This window comes from Lynx canadensis, chromosome X (assembly GCF_007474595.2).
Source record: "Lynx canadensis isolate LIC74 chromosome X, mLynCan4.pri.v2, whole genome shotgun sequence".
Lineage (NCBI taxonomy): Eukaryota > Metazoa > Chordata > Mammalia > Carnivora > Felidae > Lynx > Lynx canadensis.
Window position 1 is genome coordinate 89,117,166 of NC_044321.2, and position 16,068 is coordinate 89,133,233.

General features: G+C 39.3%; 1 protein-coding gene across 1 annotated transcript in view; it reads left to right on the forward strand.

Annotated features, from left to right (window-relative positions):
• ALG13 (ALG13 UDP-N-acetylglucosaminyltransferase subunit) overlaps nt 1–5,046 on the forward strand; it is a 61,342-nt gene extending 56,296 nt beyond the window's left edge. Inside the window, 2 exon segments of the mRNA XM_030304936.1 lie at nt 487–673; nt 4,135–5,046. Coding sequence (XP_030160796.1) covers nt 487–673; nt 4,135–4,400 — 453 coding nt within the window. The 3' untranslated portion in view covers nt 4,401–5,046.
• The last annotated feature ends 11,022 nt before the right edge of the window (nt 5,047–16,068 follow it).

Below are 16,068 nucleotides of genomic sequence, written 5' to 3' on the forward strand. Positions count from 1 at the left end.
AGACAGAGTGCAAGTGGGGGAGCAGCAGAGAGAGAGGAAGGAGACACAGAATCCGAAGCAGGCTCCAGGCTCTGAGCTGTCAGTGCAGAGCCCAAACCCACAAACCGTGTGTAAGGTCCTGACCTGAGCTGAAGTTGGACGCTTAACCAACTGAGCCACCCAGGCACCCCTCCACTCTTTTGCTTTTAAAAATATTGCTATGAAAGATATCTTTATATACAGGTCATTGTGTATGTCTGTAATTTCCTTAGGATGCTTTCTTAAAAGAATTCCTATACTCAAAAATGAGACACAGCTGCTGCTAAAGATCTTAAAGTTGTAGAATAGATTTCCTCATGTTCTGTTTTTTTTTTTTTTCAGAGAAAAAAAGTTATAGCTACCTTTCTTGAAAATCATAGCCAAACTTTTTTTTTTTTTTAGTGAAAAACTGTACTACTTTAAGTAAAAGGATAGTAAAGTGTTTGTTTTTTTTCTTTCTTGCCCAAGTGCTATCACCACAACTACTGGCACTCCATGGTCTATGTGCCACAGATGCAGCAGCAGCAACAGCAGCTTCATGTAGAGAATTATCCAGTCTATGCTGAGCCACCCCCTCTGGTAGATCAAAGTATTCCTCAGTGGTATAGTGAGGTGGGGAGACAAGATGGTACACAGGTGGAAGCATCAGGAAATGGTGAGTATGTAATGAGATTGCCTGCAAGAAGGACAATTGGATTTGATTGTGTGTAATGTATTTAAAATTTTTTTTTAATGTTTGATTTAAAGAGGGAGAGAGCACGCAAGCAGGGGAGGGACAGAAAGAGAGGGAGAGGATTGGAAGTGGGCTCTGTGCGGACAGCAGAGAGCCCGATGTGGGGCTCAAACTCACAAACTGAGATTATGACCCTGGTCAAAGGCCGACGCTTAACCGACTAAGCCACCCAGGCGCCCCTATCGTGTGTAATTTAATTATAACGCTCAGATATTTTGTTTGGTCTATATTCTAGAACTGTGTTTTTAAAGAATGATTTGTGGACCCTTGAGATTCCCTCTTGGGGGATCCATAAAGCCAAAAGTATTCATCAGAATACATAGATCTTAAAGATTTTATATGTCCCTTTTACTGTTAGATTTTGCATTGAGGATGCAAAAATCAGTAGTGGGTAAACTGCTGCCACCTAAGCACAAATCAAGAGGGGGCACCAAACTGTGCTAGTGATTGTTGTATTCCCTGCCATACATACTCATGATACAGCAATGCCTGTTATCTCTGTCTCTCTCTCTCTCCCTCCCTCCCTCCCTCCCCCTCTCCCTCCCTCTCTCTCCCCTTCTCTCTTCTCCTCCCTCCCTCTCCCTTCCTCCCTCCCTTTCTCTCCCCTTTCTCTCTCCCCCCTTCTCTCTCCCCTTCTCTCTCCCCTTCTCTCTCCCCCTCTCTCTCTCCTCCTCTCTCTCCCTCCCTTCCTTCCCTCCCTCCCTCCCCCTCTCCCTCCCTCCCTCCCTCTCTCTCTCTTTCCCCCTCTCTCTCCCTCCCTCCTCTCTCCCTCCCTCCTCTCTCCCTCCCTCCCTGTCTCTCCCCCTCTCCCCCTCTCTCTTTCCCCCTCTCCCCCCTCCCTCCCTCCTTCCCTCCCTCTCTCCCTTCCTCTCCCTCCCTCTCCCTCCCTCTCTCCCCCTCTTTCCTCCCCCTCTTCCCCCCTCTCTCCCTGTCCCTCTCTCTCTCTCTCTCTCTCTCTATATATATATATATATACTAAATCAAAATATTTTTTTTAATTTTTTTTTTTTTTTCCAACGTTTATTTATTTTTGGGACAGAGAGAGACAGAGCATGAACGGGGGAGGGGCAGAGAGAGAGGGAGACACAGAATCGGAAACAGGCTCCAGGCTCTGAGCCATCAGCCCAGAGCCTGACGCGGGGCTCGAACTCACGGACCGCGAGATCGTGACCTGGTTGAAGTCGGACGCCTAACCGACTGCGCCACCCAGGCGCCCCTAAATCAAAATATTTTTATTAAATCTTTGTTTTTGAGTAATTGTACTGAATATTCTATGTGACAACATGGAAAGTATTCATAAATTACTGTGCATACTGAAGGATGATTAACTTAAGGATTTGTGAGATTGACTAATGAGCTAAACCAGCTCTTTTTATGCAACACTATTTTTACTTACATGATAGACAAACTATGGTTATTTAGACTTGGAGATCTGGCAGACATTTTCTCAACGTGAGCCTGTCACTTCAGGAAAGAAAGAACTGATAGAATTTGTTGTCAAAGATAAAAATTCCAGCTTTCAAATAAAAATTAGAATTTTGGAAAACTTGTATCTGCCACCATGAGCTTGACAGCTTCTCAATGCTTAACTTTTCTAATAAGATAGGTGGGGCTATTGGGGCACCTGGCTGACTCTGTAGAGCATGAGACTCTTGATCTCGAGGTTGAGTTTGAGCCCCATGTTGGATGTAGAGATTACTAAAAAAATAAAATCTTAAAAAAAAAAAAAAAGATAGATGGGGCTTTTAAGGAATGTGTTTTTTCACATTGTATAATGAAATGTGTCAACATTTGGGGAGATTTATATAACTCCATGAAATAATACTTCTCCGGTTACCAGTGAATGGTGTTACCTGTGTAACGTTTTTGTAAAAGGTCTATTTCAAAGTGCAAGATAAAACAGTGGATTTTAATGTTGACTGAGTATGAAAAAGTCCACATTGCTGCTAACCTTTGGAAACTACCACTTACCTGGTTTTGTTGTAGCATCAAAGAATATATCTGAATGTATCTGAAAAGGCTGGTTGTTAAAAGGGTTCTCTCTTCCACCTATGTATCTGTAGGAGGCCAGATTTTCTTCATATACTTCAGAACAGCATATTATATTAAATGCAGAAGCAGATGTGAGAATCCAGTTGTCTCTATTAAATCATACATTCAAGATTTGCACAAGTGTGTAAAATGATAGCACTTGTCTCATAATATTTTTGTTTTGAAATGTAAACTTTTTTCATAAAAAACTTTGAACATTAATGGGCTTTTTTTTTACCAGAATTAAATACTTTTAATTTTCTCAGTTTAATTCCTAATACAGTACATATTGATAGGTCTAATTCACATAGACCAAAGCTATCTGAGATCCTCAATTTTTAAGAGTGTAAAGGGGTCCTGAGACCAAAACATTGGAGACCAGTGTGCCAGACCATAAAGATGGTTGCTCTAGTTCACAGTACAGTATAGATGGAGACCCGTTTTAAAGGATTTAGAATAGGTGAAGAATGTGACTTTCCTTTTGTTCCTCCTCCCTTTTAAAGCATATTAATGGTTTGGGAATATTAACACTATAGAATATGATCCCTAGTATGGTGATGTGATATGGCCCATAGTAATAAAAGTTAGTGTCCCCCTCATTGCATTTTTGTACCGTGTACCTTTTATAGAGCTGTTTTTAACTGTGGTACACCATGAGACAGTGCAGTGTCAGTCTTCTAAGTTATCCCAGATAATGAATGACTCCTTTTTAATATTTACATGGTCAGTATAGCAAAGTCAGAACAGCATCTATTTCCATTAAAAGTCCCTTGTGGTAGTTAAGTGGTGGAACATTAAAATAATGCTAGGATAAGATCTTAATGCCGGTCAAGTGATGACAAATTTTTGGTCTTTAGGGTGCTTTTCAGAACTATACCTTCAAGTATAGGCACTTGAGTTTTTCATTGCTAAAGTAATACAAAATGGTTATTTGGATGATATGTGCTAGAGTGGGAAACTATTGGGTAACTTACTTGTGACCTACCCTTTATGAGAATTTCATTGACTAGAAGGACTCTAGAGAATGTTTTCTGTATGTATTTAGTCTGTGGGTACCTAGATCATCCCAGAAAGATAACTGTCTCTAGGTAGAATACATTTGACACGTGACACGTGTGCTTGGGCGTGCGCGCACACACACATTTCTTTAGTTGGGAAATTTTCATATAAGCTTTTGGTAGCCTGCTTTAGTCACTAGTGTTCTTATCTAAAGTGCTTTTACCACATTTGCTGTGATCTTTCCCATAGTTAGTGCTAAATTTCACTTCTACCTGTAAAGACCTCTAATGTGTGTTGATGTTCTAGTGAATCTTCGTATCTAAAGTGTGTACTATGTGCATTCTTTGTTTCAGGTACTGTTCCAAATGCTGACCCTGCATCTGTCCCTCCTGGAGCAGTCTATTATCCAGTGATGTCAGAACCCTATGGGCCTCCACCATTGCCAGGTTTTGATTCCTGTCTTCCTGTTGTGCCCGATTATCCCTACGTTGCCCCCTGGCATTCAGTTGGTGCAGCATGTGGCGGCTCTTCTCAAATTCATGGTGCTATGAATCCTGGGCCAGTTGGCTATGTTGCTTCACCTCCCTCAGCTTCTCATTACATACCTCAGAACATGTAAGCTTCAGCAGTATGAAGTATTCTTGCACTGCCATTTTTTGCTATTTTGGTTTTTTAAAAAGTGTTTTATGTTAGTGTTTAAGTGATTTAGGTGGTTAGGGTGGTTACTATGGTATCTGTCTTTAAGATTATTTTATCTTTTGATTTAAAATACTACTTTAAATAAAGGAACATTACTTTGGGTTGTGGATAAGGAAATGGAGATGGCTGTACAGCTAGCCCCATATTGAGCATATTTCATTGTATTCAGCTGTTCTCCTGTCAGCCAGCTTGTCAACTTTGTATTAGCTGATGGTTCCAGTTGATAAAAGGAATAAATCGTAGGGTCTGTTTCCTTGGCTCAGATGTCAAACATGTTAAACCGTGCAAAATTGGAATAACTTTCACTTGTTTCTAGAAAGTAAAAAACAAAAGAGCATTGGCTTCTGGATAACTAAATATTAAATGAGTGACCTCTTCAGATTTTTTAAGAATTGTCTGAATTGTGTTCTGTGATATTAATCAGTTTTGAAGGCACATGGTGCTCTGCTTTACTTATTTCATATGCTATTGTTTAATATTGGATTTATGTAACTTTTACTGCACAGTATTGAATTGGTGTTTGCACATTTAGCAGTAAATAAAATTAGCATTTAAAATTGCTAAAATGAGTGGGATTTTCTTCCTTGTTTTCTTTTTCATGGCAGCGAAGAGTACCATACATTTGATCATTGTATACGTTTTTCCCCTGCTGTCTTGGTGGCAAAAGAATGTGAATTGATGACATGAACGGGTGGGGCCAGTTGAAATGTAAATCTCAGACCATGGCAGTGCAAACGACCAGGTCTAGTTCTTTTCCCTTGAGTATGTCCCTTTTTAAGTTGTATTTGTGGTGGTGTTTGTTTTATTTTTTTTTAAGTCTTGATTCCCATATGGAACTTTAATCTGGACTTACTTTCTCATTGTGCTATATGTCCAGTAGTTCTAGCTTACCGTTTTTGTTTTCGGACTTACCTTTTATATCTGTAGGCCTGCCTTGTCTCAGACTTCTGTGAGACCCATTTTGTCAGCCTTTCTGTCTTTTCCCTTTCATCTACCCAAAGACCACAGAATCTTCTGAGCCAGTTCTCCTGGGGTTATTTGTAATGAATGCTTTGCTGTATCTCACCTGACAAACAGCTATTTAAAAAGTGTTCTTTGGTTGCCACAAAACCTATTTATAATGCCATCTTTAAAGGTTCTTTATGCTTGTGAATCCATCCATTTTTTTCCCACCTTCCGCTACACCCTGGGCACAAAGAAGCATTGAAACCTCCAGGTTTTGTGGTGCCTGAGCAGTCAGAACTGGAATGGAAGCCGTTATAAAGAAGATGTGCAGTCTTCAGTGTACTGTTCTCAAGATAACAGATAGTAAGGAGTTCCAAATCATGTACTAGTTAAGGTTCCTCTTTCATAATAGATCTGGAACTGGTTGTATTTTGTTTTTACCTCCTTCACTTAAGTCCTGCTGTGCAAGTTGGCATCAGGCTTTACTAAGGAGAGATGGGACCCAGTGCACGGATCTTTATAACAACCTGTGCTTGTTTTAGCTTCTTCTCTCCTAACCTCCTGGGTCCTCCATTTGTGCAGCCTACAAATTGTTTTAAGTAGAGGTTTCAGTCGAGCTTAAAACATGCAGCAACCCCACTCCAACATTTTTCAAATACACTAATGTTTCTGAAATATACAGAACTCTCAGCAAGTGACTGTCCTGTATCCAGTGGTTTCCTAACTAGCTTCTAAGGGTGTTTGAGAAGGTTCTAGTCTATCTTGAGAATGTGGGTCTGGAAATCAGTCTGAGACCAGCATGTTTGCCTTAGGCTTCCAGTTGATTTGTTTTTATTTTAAACTTGTAGGTTATTGCTTTGCCTTGAGTGCCATTACTAATTAATGTGATTGAATGAGATGGTAGTTACTAACTTCACCAGAAAACTGAAGCTCAGTGGCGTACACTAGGTCAACCTAATTGTTAAATATTACCGGTGTGGAAATCAACAGCATTTATGGTCTGTTAAAACATACAAGTGTAGTCCACTCGTTGATGTATTACACCCATCTTCTCACATAATCAAGGAGTGTACCCTGACCCTCCTGTTGTTTTGGGGGTTGAGAGGGGGTGAAGGTAATCTGTACTGCTGCAGAAGTCTGCAGTGGTTTTTGAAAGTAGCTTCCAGATAAAAAGGAAGTGGTTTGTTTTTTGGTAATTAAAAAACCCTGACTTAATATGTTTAATCAACCTCATAGTATAAACATAGTGGTAGACTTCATTTTACATATTATCTCTTTAGGGCTCTTGATGTAACAAAAAGCATATTTACATATTATCTCTTTAGGGCCCTTCTCCTCTTTCCTCTGCTGTTACAACCAAATTTCATCCATTTAGAATTGTTAAACAGGGAAAGAGATACAAAGGCACAGTGGTTTGTTCTTGACCCTTTACTTTCACCCCTTCCTGAGATAGATGTGATCACACCAAAGCAAAGGTGGAAAGCTAAATCATCCGTAGGGAAGAAAACAATTAGAATTCTTTTTTATGCTGTGTATATTTTTCTTCAAAATTAATTGCAGTTTTCTGCCTTGGTAAAGAGCACATACTGAATCTGTTTTACTATCGAAATTCAAGACGTGTGAAGTTTTCAAACATCTTTGATTTCCTTGGAGCCTGTAATCAAGGCATAACCTTTCAATTAGCTTTGGAGATAGATAAAAGTACAAAATCATTTCTTATGTGGACACCAGACATGCAGAACTTAATTCAGACATAAATCTCCTTGAATAATGATATAGTCCATTGACAGAGGGTGGTACATGGACAAATGACTTTTTTTTAATGTCCATTTTGTACGAAACCTATTTGGAGCCATTTATATTTCCACTTGTAATAAAAACTAAACTCAGGAGAATTTATACAGCAAAAGACAGCTTCTTGTTTCCTTCCATTTCACCTAGAACGTTAGGTTTCCATCGGAGCAGCTTGATTGGAATACTTGTCTTCTTCCGGTATCAAAGGCAGTTTCAGGGATGTGTGGGGTCCTTGTGTTAGGGGAAAAGTAGCTTCAGGAAAGGATGGACCAGAGTTTAGTAACTAGGGTGGGACTAAAACCACTCCAAAATGATAAATCTGGGTATCCCATCAAAACCTGGGTGGCGGGGTTTATAGATGAAAGATTTGCTGCCTGTTAATTGGTGAATAATTGTCAAAGCCTAGGTTCATTAATGCAAGTCCCTCTACTTTAGTGTTTGAAATCTTTCATAATCGTTTTTTAAAAACTACCTTGACAACCTTGACAATATGGAGAGTAAATATTTATGAAGTTAGAATTGAGGTTTAAAAAAATTTTGCCTTGAATGCCAAAAACAATTTAAGAGTGGCTGTCACATAAGGTCCCTACATTGGTACCTTGTCAGGATACCTGGGGGTTGGGAGAAGCCTGTAAGTACAGGCAACTGATTCTTCAAATTCTGTAATTCTCAAGAATATTCACTAGCTACCTGTAAAACTAGATTTTGTTAAGCCATGATACACATCTGTAGTTAAAACTAATTGAGCCGTTTCAGGTACTGCTTCATTATTTCCCTAATAATACAACACTTTTGAGTTCACTTCTTCTGGCTGCCAGAAGGGAGCACGGAAATCAGGAAATCCTTTGCTGTTGAACAGCTGTTTGTTTTTTGGGTTTATTTCCTGGTAAGAGGTACTTGCCAATGGCTGTATCTCTTGTGAAAGGGGGCTGGGGGAAGTGATTCAACAATAATGATATTAAACTGAATCAGCTCTTGGGAGTATTCAGGGCAATGAATAAAAATGTTAAGGTCTATCTTAGCGAACATTACGGATTAATAGTATTGATTTATTGGTGTTCTCTGGGCGGTCAGTCCCTTCACCTACACAGCTAACATCTTTTCTTGCAGTCCTTACGGCTTTTTCCAAACTATGCAAGGCAGGTTTCTCAAATCATTTGTAGAATTATAGAAAAAAAAAATTCTAGGGGCTCATGGATGGCTCAGTCGGTTAAGTGTCTGACTATTGATTTCGGCTCAGGTCATGATCTCAGGGTTTGTGGAATTGAGCCCTGCATCAGGCTCTACGCTGACCGTGCAGAGCCTGCTTGAGATTTTCTCTCTGCCCCTCCCCAACTCTTGCACGTGCTCTTTCAAAATAAATAAACATAAAAAATTAGAAGTATTAGAGTACTGTAGTTCTATACTTAAAAAAAACCTTTTATTTACTTACTGGTATATTAGATCTGAGTTTTTATCTTGATAGATTTCATTTATGCAAGATGAGGTTCTAGAGATCTGTACAACATTGTGGCTCTAGATAACAATTCTGTATTGTACACTTAAAATCTGTTAAGAGGATAGCTCTCATGGTAAGTGTTCTTACCACAGTAAAATAGAAACTAAAGTTCTGCATGGCTATCCCTACAAAAACAATCCCCCAAAACCAAAAACTCCACCATTTTATACTCTGTTGTTTTGCCTGCTTCAGCTGTTGAGTTTTGATTTTAATTTTCTTTCATCCCTCTCACTCTGCTAAAATAGCTTCAACCACCCAAGAAGTTTACCCTGCTAGTTTTGAAACAACGGTATATAGATTTGCCTTTAGTTAACCTAGTTCCTTTACTCACTGCTTATATTTTATTTTCAACATTTTATTATGAAAAAAATTAAAAAAAAATTTTTAATGTTTATTTATTTTTGAGAGAGTGTGAGCGGTGGAGGAGCAGCGAGAGAGGGGGGAGACACAGAATCCGAAGCAGGCTCCAGGCTCTGAGCCGTCAGCACAGAGCCCGACACGGGGCTCGAACTCACGAACCACGAGATCATGACCTGAGCCAAAGTCAGACGCTCAACCGACTGAGCCACCCAGGCGCCCCTAATTTTTTTTTTAACATTTATTTACTTTTGAGAGAGAGGCCAACAGAGTGCGAGCAGGGAAGAGGGGCAGAGAGACAGGGAGACACAGAATCAGAAGCAGGCTCCAAGCTCTGAGCTGTCAGCACAGGGCCTGACACGGGGCTCGAACTCCTGAACCACAGTCGGATGCTTAACCAACTGAGCCACCCAGGCGCCCCTAATATGAAAAAGTTTAAACATACAGGAAAACTGAAGTAATGGTGCAGTGAGCATCTGTGTACCCACCACCTAGATTTTACAATTAACATTTTACTCGGCTTTTCACATATCCATCTATAAAGCCTTGGTGTTTGATGCATTACAAAGAAAATTGGAGACTCAAGTACATTTCACTTCTAAACATTTCAGCATGCGTATTGTTAGCTAGAATTTAATATTTATCAAAGGTTCACTTTTTTTATTTTGAGGTAAAATTTACATGCGATGAAATACACAAATCTTGAAGTTTTTGATGCAATGAATTTTGACAAATCCTGCATCTGTGAATCTCCAGCCTTTGTCAAGATAACATTTCCTTCGCCCCAGGAAACTCCCTCATGCTCCTTCCCAGTCAATCTCTGTCACCCCAGCTGGGGTGTACCCTAGGCAACCACTGTTCCTTCTGATTCCCCCCCTTCACGGTTTAGTTGATTTTTCAAAATGTTTATAAATGAATCAGAGTATCAGTTCAGACACTTAACTGACCGAACCACCCAGGCGCCCCTCTCATTGCGGTTTTAATTTGCATTTCCCAAGATCATGTTGAGTAGTTTTTCATGTGCTTATTTGCCAGTTGTATACATTCCTTATTGAAGTGTGTTCAAATTTGTTGTATTTTTATTATTGAGTTATAGGGGTTTATTCCGTATGCCAGTTGCAGATCTTTTTCAGCTATATTACTGCCTATTTAGGTGTCCTTACCTAACTAATGTGTATTATATGTTATACACCCAATCATAGTTTAAATAATTAGTCCAGGACTTGCAAGCGAGTTATTTGGCTGAAAGTTAAGCTGTTCTGGTATGCTAACCAGTTCTCTGGTGGCCTAAAAGTTAATGTTAGTTATTAAAATACAAACAAACTTCAGGGATCTAAATTAATTAGGGGAAAGCTAATTGCTGAAAGGTCTTACTACAAAAAAAAAGCATCAACTGATACTTGAGGAAATATTACCCAAATGTACTCAGATTATACCAGTTTAATAATGACCAGCCTAACCTCACTTTATGTCTCTTTCTACTGGCCCACGGATTCAAACTGTTCTGCACAACTTGTACTTTGGGTACTCAATAAAGAATAAAAAATGTTGAGGATAAGGCCTGTAAGGTTTCTCAATGTGCGACCTATAGCTTTATAACTATTGGTCTCTTCGTGTCATCTCAAAGTTCTTTATGAGTGCTTATTCAATTTTTAAATATTTAATAGCTCTAATGGTAAGTATAACAGGACATTAATAATGTTTATTCTCAATCATCTACTTTTCAAAATATATTGGACTGCAAAGGTCTCCCTGAAGTGTCTGTTGGTTAAATTATAGTGTAAAATCCATTGTTCACAAATGTTTGTTAATAATAGGCGGCTATAAACCATTGGAAAACGGAGAAACAAAACACCTTAATTCTGAGCAGTCATTCATTTCAGGGGAAAAAGTCAATGCTTTATTTTTGTTTATACTGAAGCTAAAAATACACAAAACCATTTTGTACAGTATTTTTAACACATTTAAAGATGACACTAACTTTGCACTTCTTACAGAAAGTATTTAAATAAAAGTAAGGTTACTCAAGGAGGTTTTAGCTTTTAAAATTGTTGTCTGCAAAGCCAAAATGACATTTACACAAACACATTTGGAATTTTCCCTTTTCATGATTAAGCCCAAGAGATACAATTTTCATCTTGAGTTCGATGCAAACATTTTCTGTATGGCAATGTGTGATTGGGGCTGTCAACTAGGTTAAGAAAGTGAATTAAACACCACCTGTGTTCTTTACAATTCTTTGTCTTGCGTCAAATGTTAGTTCCAAACTACATTTATTATTTTTTTAAAAATTTTTTTTTTCAACGTTTTATTTATTTTTGGGACAGAGAGAGACAGAGCATGAACGGGGGAGGGGCAGAGAGAGAGGGAGACACAGCATCGGAAACAGGCTCCAGGCTCTGAGCCATCAGCCCAGAGCCCGACGCGGGGCTCGAACTCACGGACCGCGAGATCGTGACCTGGCTGAAGTCGGACGCTCAACCGACTGCGCCACCCAGGCGCCCCACATTTATTATTTTGAATAGGCAGAAGCTCTTCAGTCACAGTTTCAACCTCGTTTTTGAGAAATCTGGAAACAATTCTGTGAAAGGTTTAAATATTGATACTTTCTTGAATACTACCACTGGTGTGCATTCCCATGTTATAAGAAACAAAAAGAAAATGTTTTCGCTTGAGAAGGATGTGTTTATTCATACTTAAATGTCCTTGAGAAAGTCTTTACCTTTACAGTTGACATAAGAAAACATTTGGGTTTACTTTTACTATGTTAAAGTAACAGTTTGAACAGTTAAAAATTTCATAGCTAATAATTTATCAAATCGGATTGCCTTTAGCATTAAGAAAGCCAGAGACTAATGTGTTCAACCCTTTGGGTTTAGAGATTTCCTGATGAGCTCCCACGACATTCGTTTTAGTGTCATTGGTTCCAATGCTCCTGTTAGACACTTCAGAGTTCTGCTTCTCCTGTTCAAGTATACTAAGTACAGTTACCGCTGTGCTTGTTGGACTACAGGCTCCATTGCTTTGGTTGTTGAAACTGATCACTTAATATATGTTGTAAAAGGAAGTCCTGCACGGTGTGACCATGAAGTGATAAAGCTTTACCTTAATATAACTAGACCCTACACAGGAAATACATGTGATTTTCAAATGACTTAAACATTCAGCTAGCTGCCGCCATCCTCCCTCTAGAGCCGCCTCCTACTTCTGCTGCCAGAGTTCCTCCTAAGTTCAACGAACACCCACCCCCTCTATTTCTCCAAAGGCTGGGGCTTTTCTTTACTGCCCCTTCTTCCTGCCAACAGCCTAGTTGTCAGAACCTCTGCATCATGAAGTACATTTCTAATGCATCAAATAAGGTTTTGGAAGCCAATGCTGGGTTTATTTATAACAAGCTGTTGGAACTCGGAATGTGTTTCACTATTAAACACAAATGTTTTAAGGGTTCAGTCATTATGGTTATTCCCAAATCCGTGGAGGTTGTATACCTAAATGTGGTGTTCTTTAATGTTTCCTCCTCGGGGAGGCTTTAGATGCACATATTTCAGTAAGACTGCCACTCGCTGTCCCAAGCATGTCTAAAACTAGATTTCAGACTGCTAAGAGGGACAAGGACTCTTTGGGGATATTGGAATTTTTTTTTAATGTTTATTTTGAGAGAGAGAGAGAGAGAGAGAGAGAGAGAGAATCTCAAGCATGTTCCATGCTGTCAGCGCAGAGCCCAATGTGGGGCTCTACCCCATGAACTGTGAGATCATGGCCTGAGCCAAAATTACGAGTCAGACACTTAACCGACTGAGCCACCCGGGTGCCCCAGAAAGTTTTGCATCTTAATGTTGGTGATGGTTCCAGGGATAGATACAACTGTGAAAACTCACTGAATTGCACACATTAAAGTAAGGATGCAGGCAAGTGTACACCAGTTATTACTCTATAATAAAGTTGGTAAGAAAAAAAATTAACTGGTTTCCAAAGAGTGTCAGGTCGCTTTACAAATCACACAAGAAACTGTCTCATTTTATACTTGTACCTAATGAAGTGCTTATTATGTATTAGCGCTTGAACCAGAAAAATTAGAACTCCGCTGGATCACCCCAATTTTTGACCAAATATGGACCTAAAAATTACTTTTGACTGTTGCTTTCTAAAAATTTTGTCTTACAGGATCATAGTTTTCTACCATTGAGGATATTTCTACCATTGAGAATATTACGGATTTTTAAAGGCTTCCCAAAAGCAGAAGTCCACAATGGTTTGAGTAACGGCAGCCTTCACACATGGGTGTGGCTTAAGATGATTAGTTTGAAGAACCGCATTCATTTGGGCACATACGTTCCAGCATGCGTGTGAAAATGATCAGTCTCCTTTTATAATCTCAGTTGATACGTTTATTCCACATTTTTGAGGCTAAAACATGATACCAGGTAAAGAATCTAGCTTTCTTCTATACTCCCCTCCCCCAACTTGACCTCTTCTTTCTCTTTGATGTAGAGTTTGAACAAAGTCATTTTCTTCCTTAGATAAAATTTGGAGAGATCAAGGCCGGTAACTGATCAGAAAGGCATATTTATAAAAGTCAATCAGTGATAGTGCACAATTTAAAATGTAGCCTTTGAGTCTCACTCTGTTGAGCTTATCAACACAGTGATCACAAGGTGAGAAATTGCTGTGATCTGAAACTCAAACGGAATTTGACCCGAACTTTGCAAAAGGATTACCATTTGTTCAGAGCTAGTTTTCATACACTGTGGCACTTCTGGATTTTTTTGAGTGAAAAAATGGTGATGTTAGTGTTTTATTTAAGGAACTACATTTTTTTTTAATTATTGGGGAACCCCATCTCAGTTTGGTCATCTAAAGAGTTTGACAATTTGGTGGTTTAGCCCCCTATGTTCTAAAGTGTTTGTCCATACTCATTCTTTACAAGCTTTTGCATCTGTCTCTTACTACACCCTCACCATCTAAGTACCTCAAAGCCTCTTGTTTGTCTTGTCTTCCAAGGGTCAGTTTTAAGGGTTGTATAAGACCGGAGAACTGTCAAGAAGGTTTCTAAATTGGAAGGCAGTTGGTGGCACTGAGTATTTTGGGGAATGAGTGCTTTGCGGGAAAGGCATAAAGTGGCCAAGCCCAGCTCAACTGTGGTTGGCCACCCTAGGCTAAAATAAAAGGTACACTGCCACCTACTCGTTCAAGTGCCACCAAGGATATGGCCTTGCTACGTGTGTGTGCGTGTGCTGAGGTGCAGCTCCTGGGATGTTAGATTCCCTGAAACCTGCTCATAGATGACGTCAGAGGGCAAAATATACTGCAAATTGGTGAAAATGACCTTTACACTGAAGGCCATTCTTAGCTACTTCTTCATTTGGTCTTTTTGGTTCTATCGAGTCATTTGGAGAGTTCTGAAAAAGGCTTTTCTTTTTGAGGGTCCAGAATGAGGGTAGTGTGTGTTACAGTTATGGACTGAGGAAAGTTGATTGATTACAGCGGTCAAAGGCGGTGGGCTCTTCTCGTTCCTACACAACTTGCCTTTTATTTGTGTAGTAACCGGAAGTTTCTACAAAGCTTTCACAGCTTTTCACACCAGAGGAGAAAGCCAGCTTCTGGCATAAGGGCATTCCACTTAATTTTATATTAAAACATTATAATCCTTAATATGTACATGAGTCTCAAGTACCACAGACATTGATGGTAGATCTTTAAAAAATGAATGACTACAACTCAGACCAAATAAACTAACAAGTATGAGGTACAAGTGCACTCAAGAGTAGGGCTAAAACAAATACTGAGCTTAAAAATGCCAGAGCACCCTAGCCTGCAGCCTGTATCATTCCAAGCAACTAATTACTTTGTTTCATTTTCTAAGAGTAAAGCTCTCAAAACCACCTACCAGTATCTTTTTCTCTGGACCACCATGTAGCCTACAGATGGAAGTCCTAAAACCACATACTAGCATATGAATAGTAATAGCTCAAGTATGCAATAAATCCAAAGTATGCAGGTTTAATTCACTAAAAGTGTGTATTTTTATTTTTACAGGTATGTTCTTTTCGAACCTAAATGCTTTATTTTTCTTCAAACCAGAAACCTGAAATTCTGAGGGCTTTCAGTATTAACAGTTGTGCTACAGGAGATACTGTCGTGGCAACTTATTTGAGAAATTCCTCACCATATCTCAGGAAGTTTCTTTCCATTGAAGTTACTTCTCCTCCTTCCTTAAAAATGATCAAATAATTACCCAAAAAGAGGAAGGGCCAAGGACAGAACAATCAAATGCTATTAAGTTTCATTGTGTGTATGCGCGTGTGTGTATGCGTGTGCGTGTGGATAACACAAATAAGGTTCTCACTATTACAAACCTCTGCCTAAAAGCAATGCAAGCCAAAACCCACTTCTGTTGGATAAAATGTGATTTGGAGATACAGTAGAAATAGCACTTCTCTGTGGTAAAGTGTGATCGCATTGAACTGTGGTACTCTGTTCCAGTGGTTAGTTATACACCAGCAAAGTGGATATATGGAACAATTATCTAGATAAAGTAAGCCAGAGAAACATTCTAAAATGCCCATAGATTTGAGGCAAAGCCACAGGAGTTAGAGGGAGCTGACAAGTAGATGTGAAGAAACTGTTTAAAGGATCTGAACGATCCCATCAATTTCCATTGGCTATGTCTATACAAACAGTCTGTTTGTTAGCAGTTCTGAAAACTTGGATTACCAAAATAATATGGTCAGTTTTTCTTATGTACTTTTAAACAGGGAAGAATGTCTGCCTAATAACCTCAGGTACTTTTTACCTGATGATTTAATAAAGCAAGGTCTGGGCCACCTAAACTGTTCAGTCAAAATACCACTTGAGTCTCACTCACAAGGCAATAGGAATATCAAATGGCCACTGCTATTTTCTGGCTAAGGTGTCAACTCATGTCTTTCACTGAAATTCAATGAAATTTACAGGAGAGGTTTGCACTGCCCTAAGAACTGTGAAGTTCTTACTG